The following is a 23,810-nucleotide window of genomic DNA, read 5'->3' as shown; positions in this document are numbered from 1 at the left end:
TCTAAAATGTATGCCGATTTTTCTTGCATTTAGGGATGACTTTCACTAAAGTTAAGGTGCACTTTTCTAAAATGAAAGGCAATTTTTAAAAATTTTGAAAACAATTTTCTAAATTATTCCCAAATAAAACGATGTATTTTTATACCCGTTACTCGTAGAGTAAAAGGGTATACTAGTATGTAACAGGCAGAAGGAAGCGTTTCCGACCATATAAAGTATATATATTCTTGATCAGGATCAATATCCGAGTCGATCTGGCCATGTCCGTCTGTCCGTCCGTATGAACGTCGAGATCTCAGGAACTACAAAAGCTAGAAAGTTGAGATTAAGCATACAGACTCCAGAGACATAGAAGCAGCGCAAGTTTGTCGATTCATGTTGCCACGCCCACTCTAACGCCCACAAACCGCCCAAAACTGCCACGCCCACACTTTTGAAAAATGTTTTGATATTTTTTCATTTTTATATTGGTCTTGTAAATTTCTATCGATTTGCCAAAAAACTTTCTGCCACGCCCACTATAACGCCTACAAACCGCCAAAAATTGTGTTTGAGACTCTCCTTCTCCCTTCCACTAGCTGAGTAACGGGTATCAGATAGTCGGGGAACTCGACTATAGCGTTCTCTCTTGTTGTTTTTATATTTTTATTAGATGTATTTGTTTTTATTTAATTTTTTTAATAATACTTTTATAAATAAATGTGGGCGTTAGAGTGGGCGTTGCAAAATGTTTTTTTGCAGAACGATACAAATTTACAATACTAATGAAAAAATGGAAAAATATCAAAACATTTTTCAAGTGTGGGCGTGGCAGTTTTGGGCGGTTTGTGGGCGTTAGGGTGGGCGCATTTTTTTTACGGCGAGTTTCGAAGGCACGACATTTTTTTTATGAGTGTACGTCCTCTTAAATGTGTGAGCCCAATGGCCTTTTCTTTTCAAATAGGTCGTTCATGATCTTTATTTACCAAATATATTGGCTATTAGAGGTCATTTATATTTGGACCAAATCCGGTTAGAAATCCACTTTCTTTGACTAGTGGATTGCACTGCAGTGGCGCACAAAAACGCAATTCAATTTCTACATCACTGCCTTATTTTTCTCACACCCCTTTCTATCTCTGTGTGGTTTTCAGACGATAATTGGGGCCTAGGATTAGCCATTGCCACCAACTTGCATGTGCCGTATCGCATTGAAATTGGCAGGACAATACGTGACCTGCATTTGCAGGATAAGCCGGGCAAAGGTAAGTATCATCTCTGCTGGGGACTTGGCCTACTGCACTGAGAAAAATCCAACACTTAAAAATGGAGCTGAAGTAGAAGAAATCTATTATCGATAATTATCAACTTACTTATAAATAAATCCAAATTAAATGTTCTTTATAAAGTTTTTAATATAGCAGACAGTCTTGCATTTTTCGAATACTTAACCTAGTCCTAGATTTTTAATCAAATTAATAAACTTAAAATAAACAAATTCGCTTAATAATAATAATAATTGTTGTGATGCGCCTTTATATAAAGGCTATTTTATATATAAATTATATATATATGTATATTATTATATACATATATATTACTTTTATATATAAAGGTTACACGAGTTATATTTCTTAGAAAAAGCCATCTTTCATCTTAATTGCATTAACCTTGTAAAATTTACTTCTCGATGTGAAGCAGTTATTCATGTGTGGTTCCTGTTGTGAAAACTCATAGCATTCGGTTTTCAGCAATTATTGTCACAGCACCGCTGAACGATGAGAGCACCACGCTCATGTTGTCCACCATCGATTTGAAGTGGACGGAGCAGGCAAGAAAGGAAGGCTATGGGTCAGAGCCCAGGAGGCAGCACACAAAAATCCTACTCATCGACATGGCGGGCAACTCATTGGACACCCAGCATTGGTTCTATAAATATTTGGCTCGAATAGGTGGGTCCCGAACTAAAGCCTTCGCACACAGCACTGGTTCTCCGGCCGAAATGGTTAGCAGCAATCTGTTGGTGCTGACTCTGCTAAACGACAGACATCGACTCTTTCTGAATGCGGCCGGACTAATGGCAAAAATGCAGAATTTTCGCACGCCTCTCAATGACAACTACAAGGATCCACCACCCTTCGGACATCGCAATGCCAGCCTGAACAAGCTGTATCCGTACCGCAATCTCTTCCTGCTCTTTAATACGATAGTAACAACCACTACCCAATCGGCCACTTCAGAAACCAGTCCCCAATATGATTTTGTGGTGCTAGACATCGTTAGGGACGCCCAGGTGGCTACTTACAAGTGGCGACCACTGCTTATTCTTGAGAGCGACAGAGTAAGTCAAGGAGATGGGTTGAATGATGAAGGTAGTGGCTCTTATATCACCCACTCGATACACCCTGCTTACGACGAGTGGTTGCTGGTCAGCCGTGTCCTCCTGTGGCAGTGCGGTGCCATCTGCTGGACCATCGCGGCGATCTGCGTGGGCCTACTGGTAATCATAATCGCTGGCATTGTAGCCGGGGGAATCGCCATGAGGTAAGTTGCCTGCCAATTTAACTTTAATTTGTATATCATAAGCGGGAACTTTGACTAACCGTACTACCCAGACTCACTGGGTTTGTGAAGGTTTTTGTGATTATTTTAGTAGCTTTGGCTTATAGAATATTTTTCAACAGTACTTATGTATGTATGTATGTATATAGTGGTAGGGACTGAATTCGATTATGTGCAAATACATCTTCCGGATGACATATTCTTGTATTCAAGAAACACCTCATTTTCATTCTGTCTCACTTTTCAATTCAATAAAACAAAGGGTATATAACAAACTTTAAAAATTTAATTTTTTATTATTTGACAAGTTTTGGGAAGTGGCCTACATGCTTACATAAATTTTTTCAGTTTAAATAAAAAATAAAAAAAAATTTAATTAATTTATACTAAATAATAGTTGTTTTAAAGTTAAAACCCTTTAAATTGTGCTTTGCTGACCTAATCCATACATTTGGGGTCAAATACCTTACGGTGCATAGCTTATGTACAAAAAGAGAGTACCCATTCTAAATTGTAGATAACTACTGAAAGCAAATTTGCATGTGGTTCCGTTTTAAAAAATTGGCAGAAAGCACAAAATCACTAGCCCAATTACTCTGGCCATGTCCACCTACTCGATCTCAGGAACTATAAAAGTTAGTTGGGACGTAGCATTGCAGATTTCAGAATAAGTTTGTTTCCATATGTGGTCACGCCTACACTATGCTCTATCGATTTAACAATAAACGTTTTGCCACGCCCACACACACTTTAACCACAAAAATAATAGGGTCACACTTTTGAAAAATTTGTGAATTTTTTTCATTATTTATTAATTCATTATTTGTCTTTCCCGACCGCCTCCCACACGCTGACTAGCGGGTATCTGATAGTCGGGGAACTCGACCTTAGCGTTATATCTTTTTTAATAAATGATTACTACAAGATATAAAAGATCTGGATTGCCGTAGCTAGGTGTTTTTTTTTTTTGTGTTGTATTCCTACTGCTTATAAATATATTCGTTAACAAACTACTATAGTAGCATTAAATTACCATATTTAACTTGCAAAAAAAATTGAAAATTACTGACGTGTGGTACGACAAATCAGTCACAAAAATGTTTTTATTGTCAATGACAAAAATTAGAACTGCGCACAATTTTTTCTATGATCCTCGATATTCAAGTTTGAAATCCAGTTCACAAACACCACACATGTGCCCAAAAGCTTTTCTTGCCATCTCTTCTGCTGGCCAAACTTGCTGCCTGAACTTGCACTTGTAAAGGCTTCTCTTTTGTATTGGACCTGGACCAGGATCAGGGGCAGCAAACTTGCGCTGCGAAACAACAACTTTTTTAAAATCTACATACTTAAACTCAAGTTTTAATAGTTCCTGAGATATTTACGCTTATACGCCTGAGATAAAGTCCAGATCGACGAACGGACTAATATACCATTTTAGTCTACGCGTAGCAGGTATAAATAGTTGTATAACAAGAGCTATGTTTGTTTCAGTAATAATTATGGTAGTATAGATTGATACCATAAATTGTTATTAGTTCCTTTTTTATACGAAATATTTAAATTTGTAGTATTTACCTGGAAGCAATTTTATTTAACTTAACTGAATCATTATTTAGTTCCTGTAATATACTAAACATTTCTATTGTTTACCTACCTTGTTTCTACCTACCTTATTAAAAAAAAAATACGATTTCATAAAAGTGTAAATGGGATACTTACAAAATTTTTATATTCCGCACAGAAACTACTTCTTACGTAAGCGTCTCTCTAATGGCCCAAACAAAATAGTCCTTTCAGCCAGCGATTTTGTTTTCCCAGTGGATTCTCGAAGAGTAAGCTCCCTATCCCAATTCTTTACTTTTTAAAACACCTCCATATTTTTCGATATCAGGTCGATGAGGGCATAGAGGCCATGCTATGCTGTTGGCTGCAGCAGCTGCAGGAGTTTGGGGGCCCGGAAGTAGACAAGCCGGATCTCCTAAAAGGTTCCATTGGCTCCCTAAAGAATCTTGGATTCGTGATTCCTGGTGCAGCCGCTCCGGGCTCGGCTGGAGCCATCACAGCCGCAGCGAACGGGAAAAGCGGGTCCCACGGCACTGGCAGCCTAGCCAGGCACAATCCTGCCCATTTGGACATGAGAGCTCGGTATAATGGAGATCTCGTGCAACTGAAGGAGGTGCATATAAACGGATCTGCGGAACTGCGCACCAAGGCAATGGATCTACTCGTAATGGCCCATGGTCTAAGGCACGAAAATATAAACCCTCTAATTGGTTGGCTATCTGATCCCAACCGTACGGCTATGGTCTTTGATTACTGCTCCAGAGGATCGCTGCAGGATGTGCTTATCATGGATGAGATCAAGCTGGACTGGTCGTTTCGCTTGAGCTTACTTACGGATCTGGTTAGGGGCATGCGATACCTACACTCCTCACCTTTGAGAGTTCATGGCGCCTTGACCTCGAGAAACTGCGTGGTGGATGCCCGATGGGTTCTGAAAATCACCGATTATGGGTTGAATTCTTTTTACGAATCGCAGGGACTTCCGCCAAGACCCAGAAGTGCCAAAGAGCTGTTATGGACAGCTCCAGAGCTCCTTCGAAACGCGAAGCACCACCAGCATCAGCACCACCATCAAAATCAGCACGGCCGCATTCAGTTGGGAACCCAACTTGGAGACGTATATTCCTTCGGAATCATCATGCAGGAGGTGGTAGTCAGGGGAGAACCCTACTGCATGCTCTCCCTCTCTCCGGAGGAAATAATAGTCAAAATTAAAAAGCCTCCGCCTCTGATACGGCCGTCCGTTTCCAAGGGAGCCGCTCCACCGGAGGCCATCAATATCATGCGCCAGTGCTGGGCCGAACAGCCTGATATGCGTCCTGACTTTAACTCGTAAGTAATACCCACAGAATATTGGAAGATTACACATTTTTAACCACAAAAAGGGTATACTAAATATGTTTAAAAGTAGGTAAGAGGTAGCGTTTCTGACACTATATTGTATATATATCTGGCGTTTCGGTCTGTCCGTCCCTCATATAGCGACTACAGCACAATCAACAAATGAAAAGGAAATTTGTTAAACTTCGTTTTTCTTGAATTTATATTATCATTGCAAGGATATATTAGCCTTATCTTGTTTTTAATATTCCTTATATGTATCATGGCTCTTTATTTCCTCTTGTATCTTTCTTTATTTTTGTATATATTAGGGTTTATGAGCGCTTCAAGATGCTGAACCATGGACGCAAAGTAAACTTTGTAGACACGATGTTCCAAATGCTCGAGAAGTACTCGAATAACTTGGAGGAGTTGATTCGGGAACGCACTGAACAACTGGACATTGAACGAAAAAAGACTGAACAGCTGCTGAATCGCATGTTACCAAGGTAAGACACTGTCGATCCATAAATAGGTCCAACACTATATATGTTATGTTATCAAACCGTTGTATACAGCTCGGTTGCTGAAAAACTGAAGATGGGGTTGGCCGTCGATCCGGAAGAATTTTCCGACGTAACCATATACTTTAGTGACATTGTTGGTTTTACAACAATCGCCGCCCATTGCAGTCCAGTTCAAGTTGTGGATTTGCTCAACGATCTCTATACGATTTTCGATGCCACAATCAACGCGTATAATGTGTATAAGGTAAGGGAACGAGTTTTTGGATGATATAATTAAAAACAAAATGGTCCTTATATTCTTAAGCCTCAAATATACACTTCATATAGCTCATGTAAAAGTCTGAAATCCGAAATTATTTTTCCTTGGACCACAAATTGAGTAATGCACGATAAAGGCAATATACATTTCCGTTAACAAGACTGCAGGTCCCTTTTTGGAGCTAAAAAAAGCTCACAAAAATTCCCAACCACAGCTCTCTATACCCCTCTTAAGTTGCCTGAATTTTACTCGCTTGCTTTACAGGTATAAGAATGACATTAATCGTTATTTGATTCCTTTTCCACTTCTTTGATCAGGTGGAGACAATCGGCGATGCATATATGGTGGTTAGCGGTCTACCCGTGAAAATACCCGACCATGCCGAGCAGATAGCTACCATGGCCTTAGATCTTCTGCATCAAAGTGGTCGTTTTAATGTAAAGCATCTTCCCGGAGTTCCACTCCAACTGAGAATCGGCCTCCACACGGGTCCCTGTTGCGCCGGAGTCGTAGGTCTCACGATGCCCAGGTACTGCCTATTTGGAGACACAGTAAACACGGCATCGAGAATGGAGTCGACAGGTAATTGCAGATTCACGTTTCTAAGTCGCCACACTTTAAACTAACGATATGTGCTTTTGAGGATCCTCCTGGCGCATCCATATGTCCCAGGAAACACGGGATCGACTGGAGGCTCGGGGTGGCTATGACATCGAGCCAAGAGGTCTCATCGACATCAAGGGAAAGGGCATGATGAACACCTTCTGGCTCCTGGGAAAAAAAGGATTCGAAAAGCCTCTGCCGGCCCCGCCTCCTGTTGGGTGAGAATACAATACAATACAAATAAATATAAGTGATTATAGCATCTTGATAATCAAACGGTATTTAAAGGAAGGTTCCCATAGAGAATATGAATTTCCCGATTCTCGATTGATCGCATTTTATTTTTTATCACAGTAAGAAACATGTTTATACACGTTATATATCTGTATATCCGTCTGTCCGCTGAGATCTCAGGAACTAATAAAGCTAGAAAGTTGAGATTAAGCACACAGACTCCAGAGACATAGACGCAGCGCAAGTTTGTCGATTCATGTAGCCACGCCCAAAACTGCCACGCCCACACTTTTGAAAAATGTTTTGATATTTTTTCATTTTTGTATTAGTCTTGTAAATTTTTATCGATTTGCCAAAAAACTTTGTGCCACGCCCACACTAACGCCCACAAACCACCAAAAACTGTCAGTGTGGAAGACTCTTCTTCGCTTCCACTAGCTGAGTAACGGGTATCAGATAGTCGGGGAACTCGACTATAGCGTTCTCTGTTGTTTTTTTTTTTGACATCTCGTCTTGAAACAAACAACACAATATATTGTTGAATGATTAATGAAATATTTATCTTTTGACTTCTGCATTCCCAATATATCACTAGAGAATCTCACGGGTTTGTTGATCTCTTATCTATATCTTTTTTGGTAATACTGATTATTGGTTTTCCGCAGATTGGATGAGTCCCTTATACGTAACTCAATAACGCTGAAGGGGCAGGCAAACAAATCTCGGACGAGCACAAATCCCTCCTCTTCGCAGAGCTCCTCGCTGGCTGGGGAAACCGTCGAGGTGAAGGTCGAGATAACACCACCCACCAACGCAGATTTAGCTTACGGGGCGAATCTCCCCAACTCGTACTCCCTGGAGTCCAATTCCACCAACACCATTAGCCCCAACGCCACCCTTTGTCCGGAGTTTCCGGGCAAAACAACCCCCAGCAGTACCAGTCCACAGTCGCGAAAGGTCTCCGAACTGACTCCAGAAAATCTACTTAACCCGAACAGCTTCAACCGACTGCCGAGCTCCACGGGAGGATCCAGCTCCAGGCTGTACAAAAAGATTGAGGAGATGATGGACCTCAGTTCGCCATACAACCATTATAAATGCCTCAGTCCCAGCGAGAGCAACCTCACTCAGTTCTACGACGGGAAATACCTCTACGGCAGTGTGGCGGGCAGAGCGGGTGGTGGACAAGGTGGCGGAGGCACCTGCCCCTCGATGGCTTTGAGCGGAAGCGGGTGTGGGGGAGGAGCCTGTCGGTTCGACAGCAAGCCCGGCTCCAGTCGCCTTCTGCGTCGGCAGTTCAGCTTGGATCGCGACGACCAGCAGGCGAAGGGAGACCAGCAGCACCACCAGTACTCCCTGCAGGCAACAACCTACTCGGGCTTGGTGGGCGGTTGTGGTGGGGGTGTCAAGAGCTCCATGCTGGACATACCTCTGTTGCACGACACTAATCGCAGTCCCAAGGGAACGCTGACGCGGTCCCACAAGCAGAACTCCGCCTCTATCACTCAGGATCTGGAGAAGATCGAGGAGATCCCGCTGTCGCCGGCCTCCTCGCAACACCACAGTAGCCTGGACAGCAATTTAAACCGCAGTCCGCCCTCAAATCTGGAGGCGCAGTCGCCGCCGCTGGCGCCTCTGAGTTCGCCCCAGCTTTCCGCCCCCACATCGCCGGCCCCGTCGAGATCTTTGAACGGGATCTATGCCCAAAACAGCAATAGTGCCCGTTCCTATGGTGCAGTGAACAACAATGGCACCCATCCCGGCGAGGAGCTGACCCTTAATGTAGAGCAGCTGCTGAGCAGATAGAGCACAATCTAAGCCCCCCAAAAAGGGGGCCGAACAAAGCTTTAGGTCTCATCCGAACCCAGTTTAAGTGTGCGAGTGTGTAAGTGGGCGGGAGGTCAAGCGGGAGAAATGTTGTTTAATACCCATGTTCCATTGACATCTACTCTTTATATATTTTCATAAAAGATGCCTTTAAAAATGTGGCTATGACTCGTGTGAGGGTGAGAGTGCCAGTGGAACAAATGAAAAAATTAGTACTGCGATTTCTAAAGCTTATTATTTGTCATCCATTTTCATACAATACTGTCGAAGATATTTCCGAACTGCAGACTTTTTCTACGCTCTTCGCCTAAATTTTAATGATTGTGAAATTCTAGTAGTTAAGTTCGTTGGGTGATTAGAAATTGTGGCAACATAAAAAATCTGGTACCATAAGGAAGGGATACCATATAAATGTATTTACCAAAAGAGTAATAGTTTTTAGCAACTTTAGAAACTCGTTAATTCTATTTCAAATTAAGAAACTTTTAAATATGTATTCAAAATTTGAAAGTCTAACCCAATTTGGCGAAAAATCATCAGCGGACTATATATCACCAACGATTCTTCCCAGGCCCAGAGTGCAATGTGAGTATGTGAATGATATAAATTTAAAAATGTTGTGATGTAAAAGCAAAGTACCTCGATCCAGGGCAGCTTGCTTCTAGCTGCAATTAAAATTTAGTTCAAGATGTGACTAATAACCTAGTTGGCATCTTATGTTCAATAGCAAAAAACCTTCCGTTATTTATATAAATAAACGTTACTTATTTATATACATTTTAGTTTACGAAAAGGTGTACTCAGTGTTCATATTAAATAACTTAAATTCTTCTAGTTCAAAAATAGTTCAATGCAATTGCTAAATGCTTAATGTATTTGGTTAATTTGACATGTAATTATGTATGTGAACTTTATTTTAATTTATATTTTATATTTAAATTTATTTTAAAACTTCGTATATAGAAGACAGGTAACAGCAGAAGGAATTATTATACACTTTTCAACAAGAACTCAAACTAAAACAAATAAAATTGTAATAAAAATGTCTGCATACTGAATATCTGATCTTCAAATGCTAACTGTTCTTTTGTTTCAGTCGTGTGGATTTTCAAATATATATACTTATAAATGTGGGTACATAAAGTTCCTTTATACAGAAAAAAAATTTGATTAATTTTTAATAATAATTGAGAAAATTGTTGAATATAGTGGAAATCTAAAAATACCTATGAAATAAGAATCGCTTACGTGAATTTAGTTTTCTAAAGACAATCGTTGTTACTTTAAAGCAAAACCAAATGTAGAAAAATATTAAGGGTTTGTCTCCGTGTCATAATATATATTGTATATTTTCTAACCGCTCTACCATAGCCTAGTTGTATTGTAATCTCCACCTATCCTATGCGTATGTGTCAAAAATAAATAATAGAAGAAATTGAACTAATATCAATACTTATACAAAGTCTTTGCGTGTCAGTTTTGGGCGTGACAACGTCAGTCAACAAACTTGCGCTGCCGCCTATTTTAATTAGACGGACAAGGCTTTATCGACTCGGTTGTTGATAAAGAATGTATATACTCGTACTATATGATCACACATATCTCATCTACTGCATTGCAACATCTGGCTGGAATCAGGGGTATACGAATTACCCTGTTCACAGTAAATTATTAGAAACCAACATTTTTTGTTTACCTCCTTTAAACTCGTCTTTCGTTTGAAAGTATTATTTTTGTTTAGTATGTTTTTTTGTATTAGTTTGTATTTTTTTTTGTTTATTTTTATTATTATGTTCTACAGCTTGAGATGGTTTCCTCTTGTTACTCTTCTCAAAAGTACATACATAATCAAGTGCTATTCGTCTTCTTCTTTGTCCTTGCGATACGATTTTTTCTTTTCGCTGCGACTAGAGGATCCGGTGTTGCTGGTGCTACTCTTGCTGCCTCGTTCGCTTCGATCTTTCTCACGGGACTTGGACTTCCGACGGCTGGACTTTTCGCGGGATCGTGAACGTTCCCGACGAGAGCTCTCTTTATCCTTTTCCTTCTCTTTATCCTTGTCCTTTTCCTTATCTTTGTCCTTCTCTTTATCTTTATCTTTCTCCTTTTCTTTATCTTTATCCTTATCTTTGTCACGAGAACGCTCTTTTTCGCGATGTCGTTCGCGTTCTTTTAGGTCACGTACCTTGCGCTTTTCTTCTTTCAACAGATGCAAATAGTCTTCAAAGTACTCCTCACGATAGGACGAGTCCAGTGCTCGGTACCTTGGATCCGCCTCAAACTTTTTCTTAATATCGTACCACCTGGTGTGCCTCTCGATGTCATGTCGCTCCCGCAGCATGTCAAGAAAGTCCTTTCTCAGCTGCATAAAAAATATAATAATATCTTCAAAATGTCGCATTTATAAACATACCTGATCTTTTTTTAGCAGTTTCTCCTTCTCGCGTCTTCTGCGCTCACGATCGTCGTCGTAGGCGCCACGATCTGAAATGTAGAGGACAAAAGACATTTTACTTTAATATACTTTAAGCTTAATATATAACAATAATTTCAATATTAAATCGTACGAGTTTTGTACTTACCGCCTATGACCAATCTTTGTGGCGGTGCCACACCCATTCTCATCTGTGGTAGCGCATTTGCTCCCATCATTATTCCTGGTGGCGGTCCCATGTCTGCAAGAAAAAATATAAATAAGCCGGGCATAGGACATGTTAAATCAAAATATCCTGAACGCACTCATATTTGGAGGCATGCGCATGTTGGGTGGCATAATGCCGCGTAAATTGGGTGGTGGACCGCCCATCTGCGGCGGTGGCACACTCATCCCAGGAGGAGGTATGCCCAGTGGAGGCGTTTGCATATGCGCATGACCTGGAGTTAGCTCTTTAATCCCACTGGGTACCCATCCGGCATTGTCATTGTTCCACTGCGACTCTTGTGTGGGCTCATAGCCGTAGTCAAAGGGTTCTGGCTCGTGAAAGAAGGGTTCCTCAGAGGCGCCGGGTAGTGGGAAGTTTGGCGGCATGGATCCCAAGCCACCACGAGAATACTCCCGGCACTCGGCGGTCATCACCTGAATGGCGTTCTCCTTAACGGCTCTCTCCCGATCACCCCCCCTATCACCACCAGTGGTTGAGATTGGTCTCGGCGGACGCTGCATTATTCCCATTCCGGATCGCGACTGGTGTTGCATCATAGGCGGCATTCCCGGTGGGGGCATTTGCATTCCGCTTTCTCCGCCGATTCCCACCATCGAGTGGATATTGTGCATTCCGGGAGGTCCCATGCCCATTCCGCCATCTGTGAGGATTCCAATAGGTGCATTTTGATTCACATTCTGAGTGAGGCTGGCCAGTCCGACACCGCTCTCCGCCACGCGGAATCGTTTCTGGCGTTCACAATAAGCGCGCCACGTCTCTTCGTTAAATCCGTAGTTAAAGTAGTCAGTAATATCCGCTCCAGGCTTGCGCCACGGCTTCTCCTCAAGCGAATCAATACTGAACTCGTGCACGGCCACTCCGTTGATGGTGCCGGCACCTTCAAAGTCCTCGATGCTGAACTTTCCCGCCTGACCAGACGGCTTGGCCTTGTCTCCTGCAGCACCAGTGCCTCCAGCCAACAGGTTGGGTCGCTGCTTGATGTTGTAGGTGCTGGGGGCCTGTTTAATGTCCCCGATAACCACATTGATATCGTCGTCCGAGTCGTCGTCTTCGTCTTCATCGGACCCTGAGCCATTTCTTTCCCTCCTGACGGCAGGACCATCGCTCATCTCGTCGTCCTCTGGGTCTGGCGATGATCGGGCGTCCGCCCTATCCGCGCACCGACCACGATCCCGTTCTCTGTCGCGCTCCCTCCTGCTCCTGCTTTCTTTGCTGGGCAAAGCTTCCTCGTCCTCCTCCATTTCCTGCGCGGGATCGTCGAACTCCGAGTACTCGGGCACCTCTTCCTTTGGACAGCGCGGCGAGTCTTCAGCGGAATCAGTCCCTACCGAAGCGCCCATCTTTTCGCCGGCCACCAATTCAGCCAATGCCTGAGCCTCAGCCACCGACTCGTGTTCCGCCATCAGAGAATCCCCGCCGTTTCCCAGCTCTCCGGTAGTCGAGTCAGGATTCGAGGTTCCATATAGCCAGCTGTCCTCATTTGTGTCATCTGCCATTGTAGTTTCTCAGAAACGCGTAAACGGCAGCTCAGATTCCAAAGCAATTGACAAATATTTTACAAGAAACACAGCGCGCCAGTGTGACCACCCCAATAAATTAAAAATACCACCACCTCTGACAGTTTCAATAAAAATATTATTTTTTACTTAATTAGATTTCTATATTAAGCCCTTGTTTTCCGGCATTTCTAAAAAGACATCACAGAAAAAGGCATAAATTTTTGATTACAACAGTTTGGTTGAAGTCTTTAAACAGTAGTATTCGGTCGAAAAAAAATACTAAATGCCGTCGAAGAGATATATAATTTTATACATTTTTTGAGCTATCGATCACTCTCGATAGACCACCACGGCTTGTTTACATTTGTTTACAATCTGAAAATAGGTTTTGATCAGTCATAACTAATGCTACAGCAATAGCAGCTACCACAGCGGCAATTTAAATTGCTTATAAATTCTATGTTTACACACTAAGGCATATATGGCTAAACATAGTTTATTATTTTTGGGCCACTTTCTGTTTGCCTGAGTACTGGACCTTTTACAGAACATAATAATTTTAAGTGAAAATACAAATAACTTTAACATTTAAAAAATGTTTTACTTAACAAAAAATAAGAAATTAAAATGAAAACTTTAGCTAAATGGCTTACGTTACTCCTCGTAATGTTTTACCTCTTGGAATGAAGCGTCGTCGTGTAGATATACTCGTTATTTGTAGAGTAAAAGTGTGTACTAGATTAGTTGAAAGGTATGTAACAGGTAGACGGATGCGTTTCCCACCGTATAGAGTATATATATATATATATATTCTTGATTAGAATCATTAGTCGAGTCGATCTGGCCATGCCTGTCCAAACTATACATAAATGCTAGTGCTAGTTTACATTAGGCAGACTCCAGAAACATTGACGCAGCGCAATTTAAGTTCCTGATGTTTTCATGCCCATTTTAACGCCCAAAGGTGTCATTAATGTTCTCCCTTAAGGAACTCGATTATAGCGTTCTATCTTGATTCTTTTTATAAGTCCTGAAATAGAAAAGACTCGAGATAGTTTCCCTTAAACGGACAAGGCTCTATCGACTCGGTTGTTGATCGCATCTATGGTTACTCGAGTACATTCCCGACGAGAGCTCTCTTTGTCATTTTCCTTCACTTAATTCTTGTTCTTTTCCGTCTCTTTATCCTTGTCGTTTTCCATATCTTTGTCCTTCTCTTTATCTTTATCTTTCTTCTTATCCTTGTCAAGAGATCGCTAGTCTTCAAAGTACTCCCCACGATAGACCGAGTCCAGTGTTCGGTACCTCGGATCCCCCTAGTGTGCCTCTTGATGTCATGTCGCTCCCGCAGCATGTTAAGGAAGTCCTTTCTCAGCTGTATAAAAAAGTATTATAATATCTCAAAAATTTCGCTTTTAAAAACCTTATATTTTTTTTAACAGCTTTTCCCTCTAGCGCCTTCTGCGCTCACGATCGCCACGAACTGAAATGTAGAGGGCAAAAGACATATTACTTTCAATGTATCTGCCCATTCTCATCTACGGCGGCGCACTCATATTTGGGGTGTAAATTGGGTGGTGGACCGCCCATCTGCAGCGGTGGCACGGTCATCTCAGATTCGGTATGCCCGGTGGAAACTGCTGCACATGACTCTGAGACTCTTGTGTGGACTCATAGCCGTAGTAGGCTCGTGAAAAAAGGTTTCCTCAGAGCCGCCGGGAAGTTTGGCGCCATGGGTCCCAATCCACCACATTACTTGAGTTACGTTCTCCTTAACAGCTGTCTCTCTTCTCAGGAAACAAGCTTGCGCTATGTCTATGTTCTATATTTCTATATTTTATAGTACCTGAGATCCCGACGTTCATACGGACGGAGAGACCGACATATCCAGATCGACTCGGCTAATATCATGATCAAGAATATATATACTTTACAATGAATCTTTTACACCCATTTACTTTACGTGTTACGGCTATAAAGAGGGAAAAACAGAACACCATCCCAGAGCCCAGTCGAGCCGTTGTTTCAGGCAGATAGATGTCTATCCAGAAACTATCTTGTAGTGCATTCAAACGATTTCAACAACTACAGTATACTACAGTATATCCCTGCGACACTTGCGGAGTTGTTTGCGCAACAGCAGAGCATCCAATTCGGCCTGCTTTCGCCTCTCTTCCTCCTCGATGGCGCACCGAATTTCCTCCGCCTCGTTGTTGGCCTTCTCTGAGATAATATGGACTTCGGGCAGGAAGTCCAAGATTCCCTTACGTATGAGGTACTGATAGTTCATCGCTACGGAGTACTTAATCTCTTGCCCGGTCACCGCTCCTAGTTCTTGCCAGTGAATGTACATCCAGTTCTCATTTCGAATATCCTTAATGCTATTGTAAACTGGAACGAAATCGTCGATCTTTGCAATGAACGTTTTGGCCACATCCATAATCTCGATTTTTTCGTGAAATATTTTCATTGACTCGGTGAGTTCATCGCGAAGCCTCATCAGACTATTCCACACATCCTCCAAGTCCATCTGCGCTATCGGGTTGCCCAAGGTAGCGTCCTCGAGCTTTAAAAAGTTTGCGCAGGCGTACCACAGGTTTTTATAGGGATTAAAGCTCGCGATTATGCTCTCCAGGAATTCAACAGAGAGTGGCTCTAGCTCAAATAGTTCCTGCCGGAATTGCAGTGTTTGGCTGATCTTCTCGAGCTCCTTAATCAGGGCCCACGTCTTTTTAATATCTACTGAAGTCTCCTGGGCGCGGATCGTATTAAACGCCAGTGAGTAGGCCTGCACCTCGTCGTTGAGGGACTCCAGACGCTCCTCAAACGCCTGGCACTCGCTGGCGTGCAGGCGGAGAAACTCCTCAATGTCCACCTTCTGCTCGTCTTTCAAGGTGGACAATCGCACCATTATCTGGTGCGGCCATGCATACACGTTCCACTTCATGGCGAACTGGTGGTCACTCAGGTTGTAAAAGAAGCTGTCCAGCAGGTCGTACTCCAGCCACATAACCTGAATATCAGCCTTTAGCTCATCCACTAAATCCGGAACGGTTTGTGCAAAGTCGCGAATCTCGTACAGGTGTTCAATGCTTATTGGACGTTCTGCGATTCTGCGGAACATCTCCAGGCAACGGTCCAGCAGAGCCTCATTCGTCTCATACATTCGGTCAACGTAATACTCGAAAATCCGCCTCACGACTTCAATGCGTTTCTTTATCATAAACTGCTTCATTGTATCCACGTTTATGTAAAACGGTCCAATGGTAATAAAGGCAGGCAGGATTTCGCGGACCTCCTCCTTCAATCGCTTGTTTTCGAGAATGTCCCGCTTTACCTCCGAGGATGGCTTGTGGGCTTCAGCATATGCCTGCATATAGGTTGTGATATTAAGAAGATAGAAGTCGATAAACCTCTCGTAGTGTCGAGCGTATGCCCTGAGGGGCAGCACCGCCTTGGCGTAGCAGTTTTTCAGAAGCTCGTTTTCCTTCAGGAACTTGTCCTCAATAAGCTCTACCGTGAGGATATACAGGTTAGGGGCGAACTTCAAAAAACTCATGACAGAACCATCTATGCACCTTACGCCAGCCGATTTCTCCAGGCACTTCTTAAAGATCTCGACCAGCCCCGGCTGGAACTCATCCGGGTCAGTGGAGTAAAATACTTTGCGATCATCGCTGATGCCGAGGGTCATGGCGAATACAGGTTTTTGAAAAGGAAACTCGGTGTCTATGTAGTTATTGGTCCACTTGTAGTTGGACTTCAATTCAAGGAATTGCAGGCAAGGGTCGCAAACGAAGTGCGAGAAGTTTATCAGAGACGTCTCGAGCAGCACCTCCATTGACTCCTGCATACGGAACTTGACCTGCAGTATAAACCGCGAGATTTTGCACATGAGATAGACCGTCCAAGTGTTAAGGGAGATGTCCAGCCAGCCCTTTCCCAGGGCTCGGAGTACTACGGTAATGACCGTTGTCAGCTGTTGCGGCCAATAGACCTTAAGGAACGTAGCAACGTTGTCGCTATGCGCCTCCTGCGCCTGAAGGAAGTCCACTAGTGCAAGAGGTTTGCTAAAGCTGCAGATGAAGATTGAAAGTGTTTCGATGTACTGGCACTCGATGGCCACTCCGGCCATGGCCTCGATGCCACCGCCACAGTAAAACAAACTAGCCTTTAGAAAGTCATACCGCTTCTCTTGCATGGTTATGCCAAGGGCTTGCAGTTCTAGGCGCTCCTTCCCGGAGACGTCCACGGCGAAAGACCGGGGCAGAAATTCCTTGAGGTTGATATTCCGGAACTGGGGAAATTCTTTGGGCATCTTAAGGATAAACTGCTCCAACTCATATAGGGCCATTAGCCGCTCGAACACCAAGTTCACCTCGGAGCGTAGTCGCCTCTTGCACTGCGCGGACGCCGTAGCCGCCTGCAGGACCGATTCTATGGGCTTAAAGCTATAGAACACGGTTGACTCAATATCCTCGTGCAGGACGCAATCCACGATCAGCTCCATTAGCATAAGTTGCTCTCCCTTGTGCCGCTCGTGAACAGCGGCCTGCAGCCGCTTGATGTACTTGTGCGGGTCTTCGGCCATGAACATGAACTGAAGCTTAGGTACCGTGTACGTGCATCCGTCCTCCAGCGATAAGAGTGTCCAAAGGTCGGAGTCCTCGTGGTGAGCGGTAACAGCTGCCATGCCCCACTGGCAGTTTAACAGACTTTGGTTATAGGGCAGGTACGCCTTCGCTGGAAGCGGGTAGTGGGTATTTCCGACAGCTCCCAGCTCAAACCAGGCCGCCGGAGAGTTAATGTCAAAGTTGCTGTCGTCGAAGTAGCTCAGGGGAAACTTGTGTGGGAAGGCGAATTCGGACATTACATTGTATTGTTCCTCGGTGGGCTGGAGGACGTCGTCAGTAAGTCCCGCCTTGGCCAGCTCTTTTACTAGGTTGATCTTCTGGTACTGACGACGCCTCCGGTCCACTTCAACGTCCTTTGGAAGATGACGCTTTGGCACGTAGCGGGTCTGGATCACTTTCGGCAGAATCGTAGGCAGTGGAAAACGGTGGGCCTTGCCCATCTTGTCCATTAGAGTAAGCCATCGTTGCGCCTCCTGAATAGGGTAATATACATCTGTGAGCTGGTTCCGTGGAATATATAGCTCCTGATAGTTCATCATAGTAGTTCCCGGTCGGGGCGGCATGATGCAGATAGCTTTTTCAGCCTCACGCTTAAATTGAGTGTCATCTTGTCCATTGTTGCTAATTGAACTGGTGCTGCTCGCATAGGATTCCTGGGAACCTTCATAATTGTGTCCCACCTCCAAGTTTTCTGGATCCATATGAAATATATTGTTATGGTGAATTTAAATGGGAAAGTGACGTTCCTTCCAAAAAGGTGTATTTATTGATTGTTACAAAATAAATTTATAACTGTTGTCTTTTACTAAACGTTAACAAAACAAGGAGAGAACGCTATAGTCGAGTTATCCGACTATCTTGTACCCGTTACTCAGCTAGTGGAAGTGCGAAGAAGAAATTACAATTCTGACAGTTTTTGTATGTCTGTGGGCGTTAGAGTGCCACGCCATAGGTCAACAAACTTGCGCTGCGTCTATGTCTCTGAAGTCTGCATGCTTTCTCATTGAGTAAAAGGTATGCTAGATTCGTTGAAAAGTATACAATTCTTGATCAGGATCAAGAGCCGAGCTGAACTGCCCATGTCCGTCTGTCCGTATAAAAGACCAGATCTCAGGAACTATCAAGGCTAAGTTATTAAAATCCAAGCCACATTATCAAAAAAGGTTTTGATTTGTATACCCGCTACTCGTAAAGTAAAAGAATATACTAGATTCGTGGAAAAGTATGTAATAGGTGGATGGAAGAGTTTCCGACCATATGAAGTATGTATATATATTCTTTATCAGGACCGTATGTATGCATCGGTCTCAGCGCTATAGTTCCCCGACTTTCACTAGCTGAAAGCCGATAAGCCGGGAATTCGACTGTAGCGTTCTCTCTTGTTTTAATTACTAACAATATTAAAAAATATTTAACATTCTATTTTAGTTATTTAGTTTAGCCTAGAAATTTTATTCCCTTTTATTTTAGTGTATCTTTGGTACTTTTCTTCCAGGTTATCAAATGTGGTAGACAGAACTAGTGTTCCATTTTGGTGTTAGTCAGTTTATACTTGTCATTTTCGGATTAAATCGTTTTATCTGTAATGCCTTTAACACATTTTTCGGGCGTATCCATTTTCAAATACAGAGGTGGTCAAAAGTATTTACACAACGAGCTTTTTTTTCAATTGAAAAACAATTGAAAAAATACTTTTGACCACCCCTATTAGCTAGGTTGAGCTTTAAAAATGCTAAAACAGCAACACTAGTGCCTGTTTAGGTTCTGCCAACCCAATCGAACATGTTTGAAGTTGTGAGAACATTTTGTACAAAAATATTTTTATGCGACTTACAAAACGCGCTCTTTGTTGCTGCACGATTTCACTCGCGTTGTCGTTTCCCATAAACACCCAAAGATATGGCTAGTTGACTAAGAAGTAATTCAATATAAATATATATTTTTTTGGAATCACATGTAGTTTTTTTGAGTTTGATCGCATTTTCTGCATGGCGAAGTCTGTTACGTTTTGTTGTCGGATATATTGGTGAGATCCAATGCGGTGCGTGTGTGTGTGTCGAGCTAATTTAAAGTGAAAAAATTTTTTGTGGCGTTACTGTTGTTTGTTGCCATCGCCATAGCCATCGGCATCCCAGCCCGCGGTATCGAAGTATCAGTATCGAAAGTATCGGCAGAAAGCCCAAGCGGAAACTAGTCGATTGTTCAATTCCTAAACGCGGGCCCTTCTACACTTGCGTTCGTTCTCCTTCGCGAGTGCGTATTTGTGGCCGTGTACGAGTGCATTCGTATGTGTGCACACGGAATTCCTCTTCCATTCCAATTGCCGCTTGCCTCTCTCGCAGGTGAGTAACGCCACGGCGCGGAGGCATTTTCCAGCTGCTCCACCTTTGCCTTCCGATTCGGGCTATATTAGTCATCACCGCCATTGCCGTGGGTTCATGGTTTAATTAAAAAAGTGGCGGTAGACCACTGTTTCTTGCTCTGCTTCCCGCCGCGCCCTTTCGCTATGGTAGTGGCAGCGGCAGCAGGCGGTGCCGAAGAGAGCCGCCGCGAAGCAACAGCCAACTAAGAGAGCAAAGAGCTCACACGTGTCGGCGGCTAAGCGAGAGCGCCCAGGGACGTGGGCGCCCTTTGTAAGAGGGATGAATATATACATATGTACATATGTAGGATAAGACGAATGCTACTATTTCGAATTTTATTTTTTGTATTATGTAAATTTTAATGAAAAAAAAATATAAATTATATTTTCGACAATAGTTTCCCGATTGAGATAAAAAAAAACCTTTATTTTGGAAATGCGGGTATAAGTAGGAATTTATATGCTACTTCGAATATATTGGATACTTTTTTTTAGTGATACTTTTATGAACAATAAGTTGTATTTTATTATCGATCTTTCTCATTTTCGATTTAATTGCTTACTCCTATAGACTACTAGTTTACTTTTACTTAAGTATTTCGAGAAATGGCGCTAGGTCTGACTTAAATACGATCGTTTCCGTCGCCGTACGCATTTCGCTATCTTGTTTTCCCCTACTGTGTACCTTTGGTGGAGTGCAGTATGGTGTGTCGCCTATGTCAGTCAATCAAAAAGTTTCACCTGTCCGGCGAATGCGGAAACGTCGAGAAATGTGGTTGCATTCGCATTTTTTCAGGTTTTTTAGGGTCAGCCAACGAGTGCGCTAAATACTTTGATCAGATATGTGTATGTACCAATGTACCACCTGGAGAATGTGGTGTGACATCAATTAACGCTGGCCGGTGGATAGAAAACCGAACCTAGAGCTTCGTAAAGAGTCAAGGGTTTTCGCCTATGCAAATAGATTGCAAAAATGCAGTGCTAAAGTGCTAATTGATCGCTTTGCACCTTGGACCTTGCGTAGAGGTAATTGTCAGGTATTTGGGTGGCGCGACTGGCTTAGAACTCAGTAAACATATTATCTGGTTAGATTGCTCGGAAAACAAATCAAATCCAAATATTCACCAGCGCTTACACGGTAGATTACAAGATTGTGGCTAATTCAGCACAGATGAGACATACAATCTGCTGGCTGTATGGGTCACCCCCACAAGCACTCTCAAATTATTCGAGCCAATAAAAAAATTCGTCTAAAGTCCAAGAGAACTGGGCTATAGAAATCGCATGTGTTAGTCCTCTGGTTTGTAGGTGCTCGCTAATATGTGTTTTGGCAGCGCATGCTTAATAAGCACTTTTGAGCACTGCTATTATGCTGAAAGTTCTTTAACCGGTTTGCCTTATAGAGAAAGAAGAGAACAATAATAGGCCCCTGAGACTCTCGTCTCCGATGCTGGGACACGATCTCCGTACCATTTGATGTTTCCATATTGTGGACACAAGCATTAGATGGACAGTGACAGCATCATCAGAGTTAAGAGAACTAGGTTCACGACCTGCTGCTGTGCTATAAAGACAAATTTTCCGTTATCTGCGGTGAGATGAACAGATCCAATTCATGATGGTAATACGAATCCAGTGGCTTCTTCGTCGAAAAGAACTACTGTTGATACACAGCTATCGTCTGCTTATTAGGAAAGTCTAAGGTTATAGTTTCGAATTTTAAATGTTATTTTGAAACTTGCAGTAACTATAGATTCGATAGATCGATCGATATAATATAGATCTATAATAATGTATATATATGTAAATCTATATCTTGATCTTAATTTGGTCATATAGGGATTTAAATCTGATTGAATGGACAAGCATGGGCAAACGATTCTAGTTTTCAAGTCTAAAAAATTTTTTGAGCTGCCATAATAAAATACTTTAATACAATATACCAGCAAATAACAACGATAGATTCGGTGGCCTCCAATTTCCCATCTGCAAGCGTACAAAAACTTCGGCTTTTCGAAGCCATCTTTTTTTCTGCTTCTTCTGACTTTGACAAGACCTATACATTTCGCACATTTACTTTATTTTCCCCTCAAAGGCTCGTTTTGCCTGACGACAGAAAACGTCTGATGTTGTCCCTTCTTTTATTTTCCCCCTGGTCTATCTTTTGGGTATTTTAGTTTCATTGTTTTTGTCTTAATGCAGTGGTTATTATGCCCTTTTTGGTATTATGCCCTTTTTCGCGCCAGTGTTATGAAAGCCGAACCCTCAGTATTAGTGGTTTCTCCTCGATTTAGAACGCCCGAAGCAAAGTCGCAAAAAAGCAAAAACATCCAAGTCTGACACCAGTAACCTATGCATTTGGAATTATCCATGTGCATATGTACGTATCTACAAATGCATTTTAATACCATTAACGCAGTGCGGGCCTGCGATGAGAACTTTTATCGTGTGTTTCAGCAGCTTGATCAGTTTTCCATGGGTCTGACCTTCCCGAGCAGCCAAACAAATTACATGTGCACATATGTACATAAATCGAACGCCTGACTAGAAGCCGTCAGGTGTAAGCGGTCCGCCATTTACATGCGCTTTTGTCTCAATATATCCAAGCCAGTGATCTAGGGCCACCGTTTTTATTTGCTTTCGAGGAGATCAGAAATCGAAATATCTTGTGTGTAAAAAATATCGTCGCGATATCATATCATATCACGAAAGATATTAACACCGATGCAAATACTACAAAATTTTAAATACGAAACAACAAAATCCAGGCATATATCTAAAAAACTAAAAATGGCATTGCTAAACAGATATCCTAATCTGTCCCCGCACAATCTAGAAGTACTTTACCCCATAACTGTTTTATATTGTTTCTGGCTTCTTCATTTCTGACTTTGTCCCCATAATTGTGACTAAAAATTTGCAAGACAAATGAAAAAATCGAAATTAAATAAAACAAGAGAGAACGCTATAGTCGAGTTTCCCGAATGTCTGATACCCGTTACACAGGTAGTGGAAGTGCGTAGGCGTTTGTGGGCGTGGCAAAAGAAAGGCGGATGGTCAGCCGGACATGGCCAGATCGACTCGACTACTGATCCTGATCCAGAATATATTGTATACTTTATATGGTCGGAAACACTTCCTTCTGTTACATACTTTTCAACCAATCTAGTATACCCTTTTACTCGAGTAACGGGTATAACTATTTACAAAAGTGTTGATGATTCATGTTTTTATACCCGTTACTCGTAATAAGTTAAGATTAAGCATACAGTTTTTGCCACGCCCACAAACCGCTCAAAACTGCCTATCCCACACTTTTAAAAAATGTTTTGATATTTTTTCACATTAAATGCGCTCGATTTTCCAAAAATCTTTTTGCACTCTAACGTCCACAAACTTGCTTTTACACTAGCTGAGTAACGGGTATCAAATAATCGGAGAACTGTAATATCTACTTTCGTATTATTTGTTTACAGTTGGTTTACTTCCTTCTACGAGAGACATAGACGCAGCGCACGTTTGTTGAGTCATGTTTCCACGCCCACGAACCGCTCAAAACTGCCTAGCCCACAACAACATTACGAATAAGCGATTTAAAAATGTTACAAAGATAATTTACTTTATGTTGGAAAAAAAATTGCACTTTTCACTAAATAAGTATATTATACGAAAATAACTTTTTTTGAACGCTTCTTTTTGTTTTCATATGTATATTTATACCCGTTACTCGTAGAGTAAAAGGGTATACTAGATTCGTTGAAAAGTATGTAACAGG

General features: G+C 42.3%; 3 protein-coding genes across 10 annotated transcripts in view; 1 reads left to right on the top strand and 2 right to left on the bottom strand.

Annotated features, from left to right (window-relative positions):
- LOC120451081 overlaps positions 1–9,677 on the top strand; it is a 57,946-nt gene extending 48,269 nt beyond the window's left edge. For 6 of the 7 annotated variants that reach the window (XM_039634443.2, XM_039634442.2, XM_039634447.2 and 3 more), the window contains 10 exons: positions 1,134–1,244; positions 1,731–2,523; positions 4,286–4,376; positions 4,436–5,439; positions 5,760–5,936; positions 6,006–6,198; positions 6,531–6,795; positions 6,857–7,034; positions 7,646–7,657; positions 7,716–9,677. In XM_039634443.2, the coding sequence (XP_039490377.1) occupies positions 1,134–1,244; positions 1,731–2,523; positions 4,286–4,376; positions 4,436–5,439; positions 5,760–5,936; positions 6,006–6,198; positions 6,531–6,795; positions 6,857–7,034; positions 7,646–7,657; positions 7,716–8,856 (3,965 nt within the window). In that variant the 3' untranslated portion in view covers positions 8,857–9,677. The remainder of the gene's footprint in view (positions 1–1,133; positions 1,245–1,730; positions 2,524–4,285; positions 4,377–4,435; positions 5,440–5,759; positions 5,937–6,005; positions 6,199–6,530; positions 6,796–6,856; positions 7,035–7,645; positions 7,658–7,715) is intronic. The other variant, XM_039634441.1, reaches the window with a different exon arrangement.
- A 943-nt stretch (positions 9,678–10,620) lies between these two features.
- On the bottom strand, positions 10,621–13,138 carry LOC120452478 (pre-mRNA 3'-end-processing factor FIP1). Its single transcript, XM_039636719.2, has 4 exons — positions 11,617–13,138; positions 11,460–11,552; positions 11,291–11,361; positions 10,621–11,239 (listed from the first exon to the last, which is right to left on the bottom strand). The coding sequence occupies exons 1-4, from the start codon at positions 13,034–13,036 to the stop codon at positions 10,733–10,735; spliced, it is 2,091 nt and encodes a 696-aa protein (XP_039492653.1). The 5' UTR covers positions 13,037–13,138; the 3' UTR covers positions 10,621–10,732.
- Positions 13,139–14,975: 1,837 nt separating this feature from the next.
- Positions 14,976–20,015, bottom strand: LOC120452475 (dynein axonemal heavy chain 1). Of its 2 annotated transcripts, XM_039636716.1 has the most exons (2): positions 19,508–20,015; positions 14,976–18,364 (listed from the first exon to the last, which is right to left on the bottom strand). In XM_039636716.1, the coding sequence occupies exon 2, from the start codon at positions 18,234–18,236 to the stop codon at positions 15,135–15,137; it is 3,102 nt and encodes a 1,033-aa protein (XP_039492650.1). In that variant the 5' UTR covers positions 18,237–18,364; positions 19,508–20,015; the 3' UTR covers positions 14,976–15,134. The 2 variants fall into 2 exon arrangements, with proteins under 2 accessions (XP_039492650.1, XP_039492649.1); XM_039636715.1 differs by having other exon boundaries at positions 14,976–19,590.
- Positions 20,016–23,810: the final 3,795 nt, after the last annotated feature.

This window comes from Drosophila santomea, chromosome 3R (assembly GCF_016746245.2).
Source record: "Drosophila santomea strain STO CAGO 1482 chromosome 3R, Prin_Dsan_1.1, whole genome shotgun sequence".
In the NCBI taxonomy this organism is placed as follows: domain Eukaryota; kingdom Metazoa; phylum Arthropoda; class Insecta; order Diptera; family Drosophilidae; genus Drosophila; species Drosophila santomea.
Note: the sequence above shows the minus strand (reverse complement) of the source record. Positions and strands in the feature narration are given on the sequence as shown.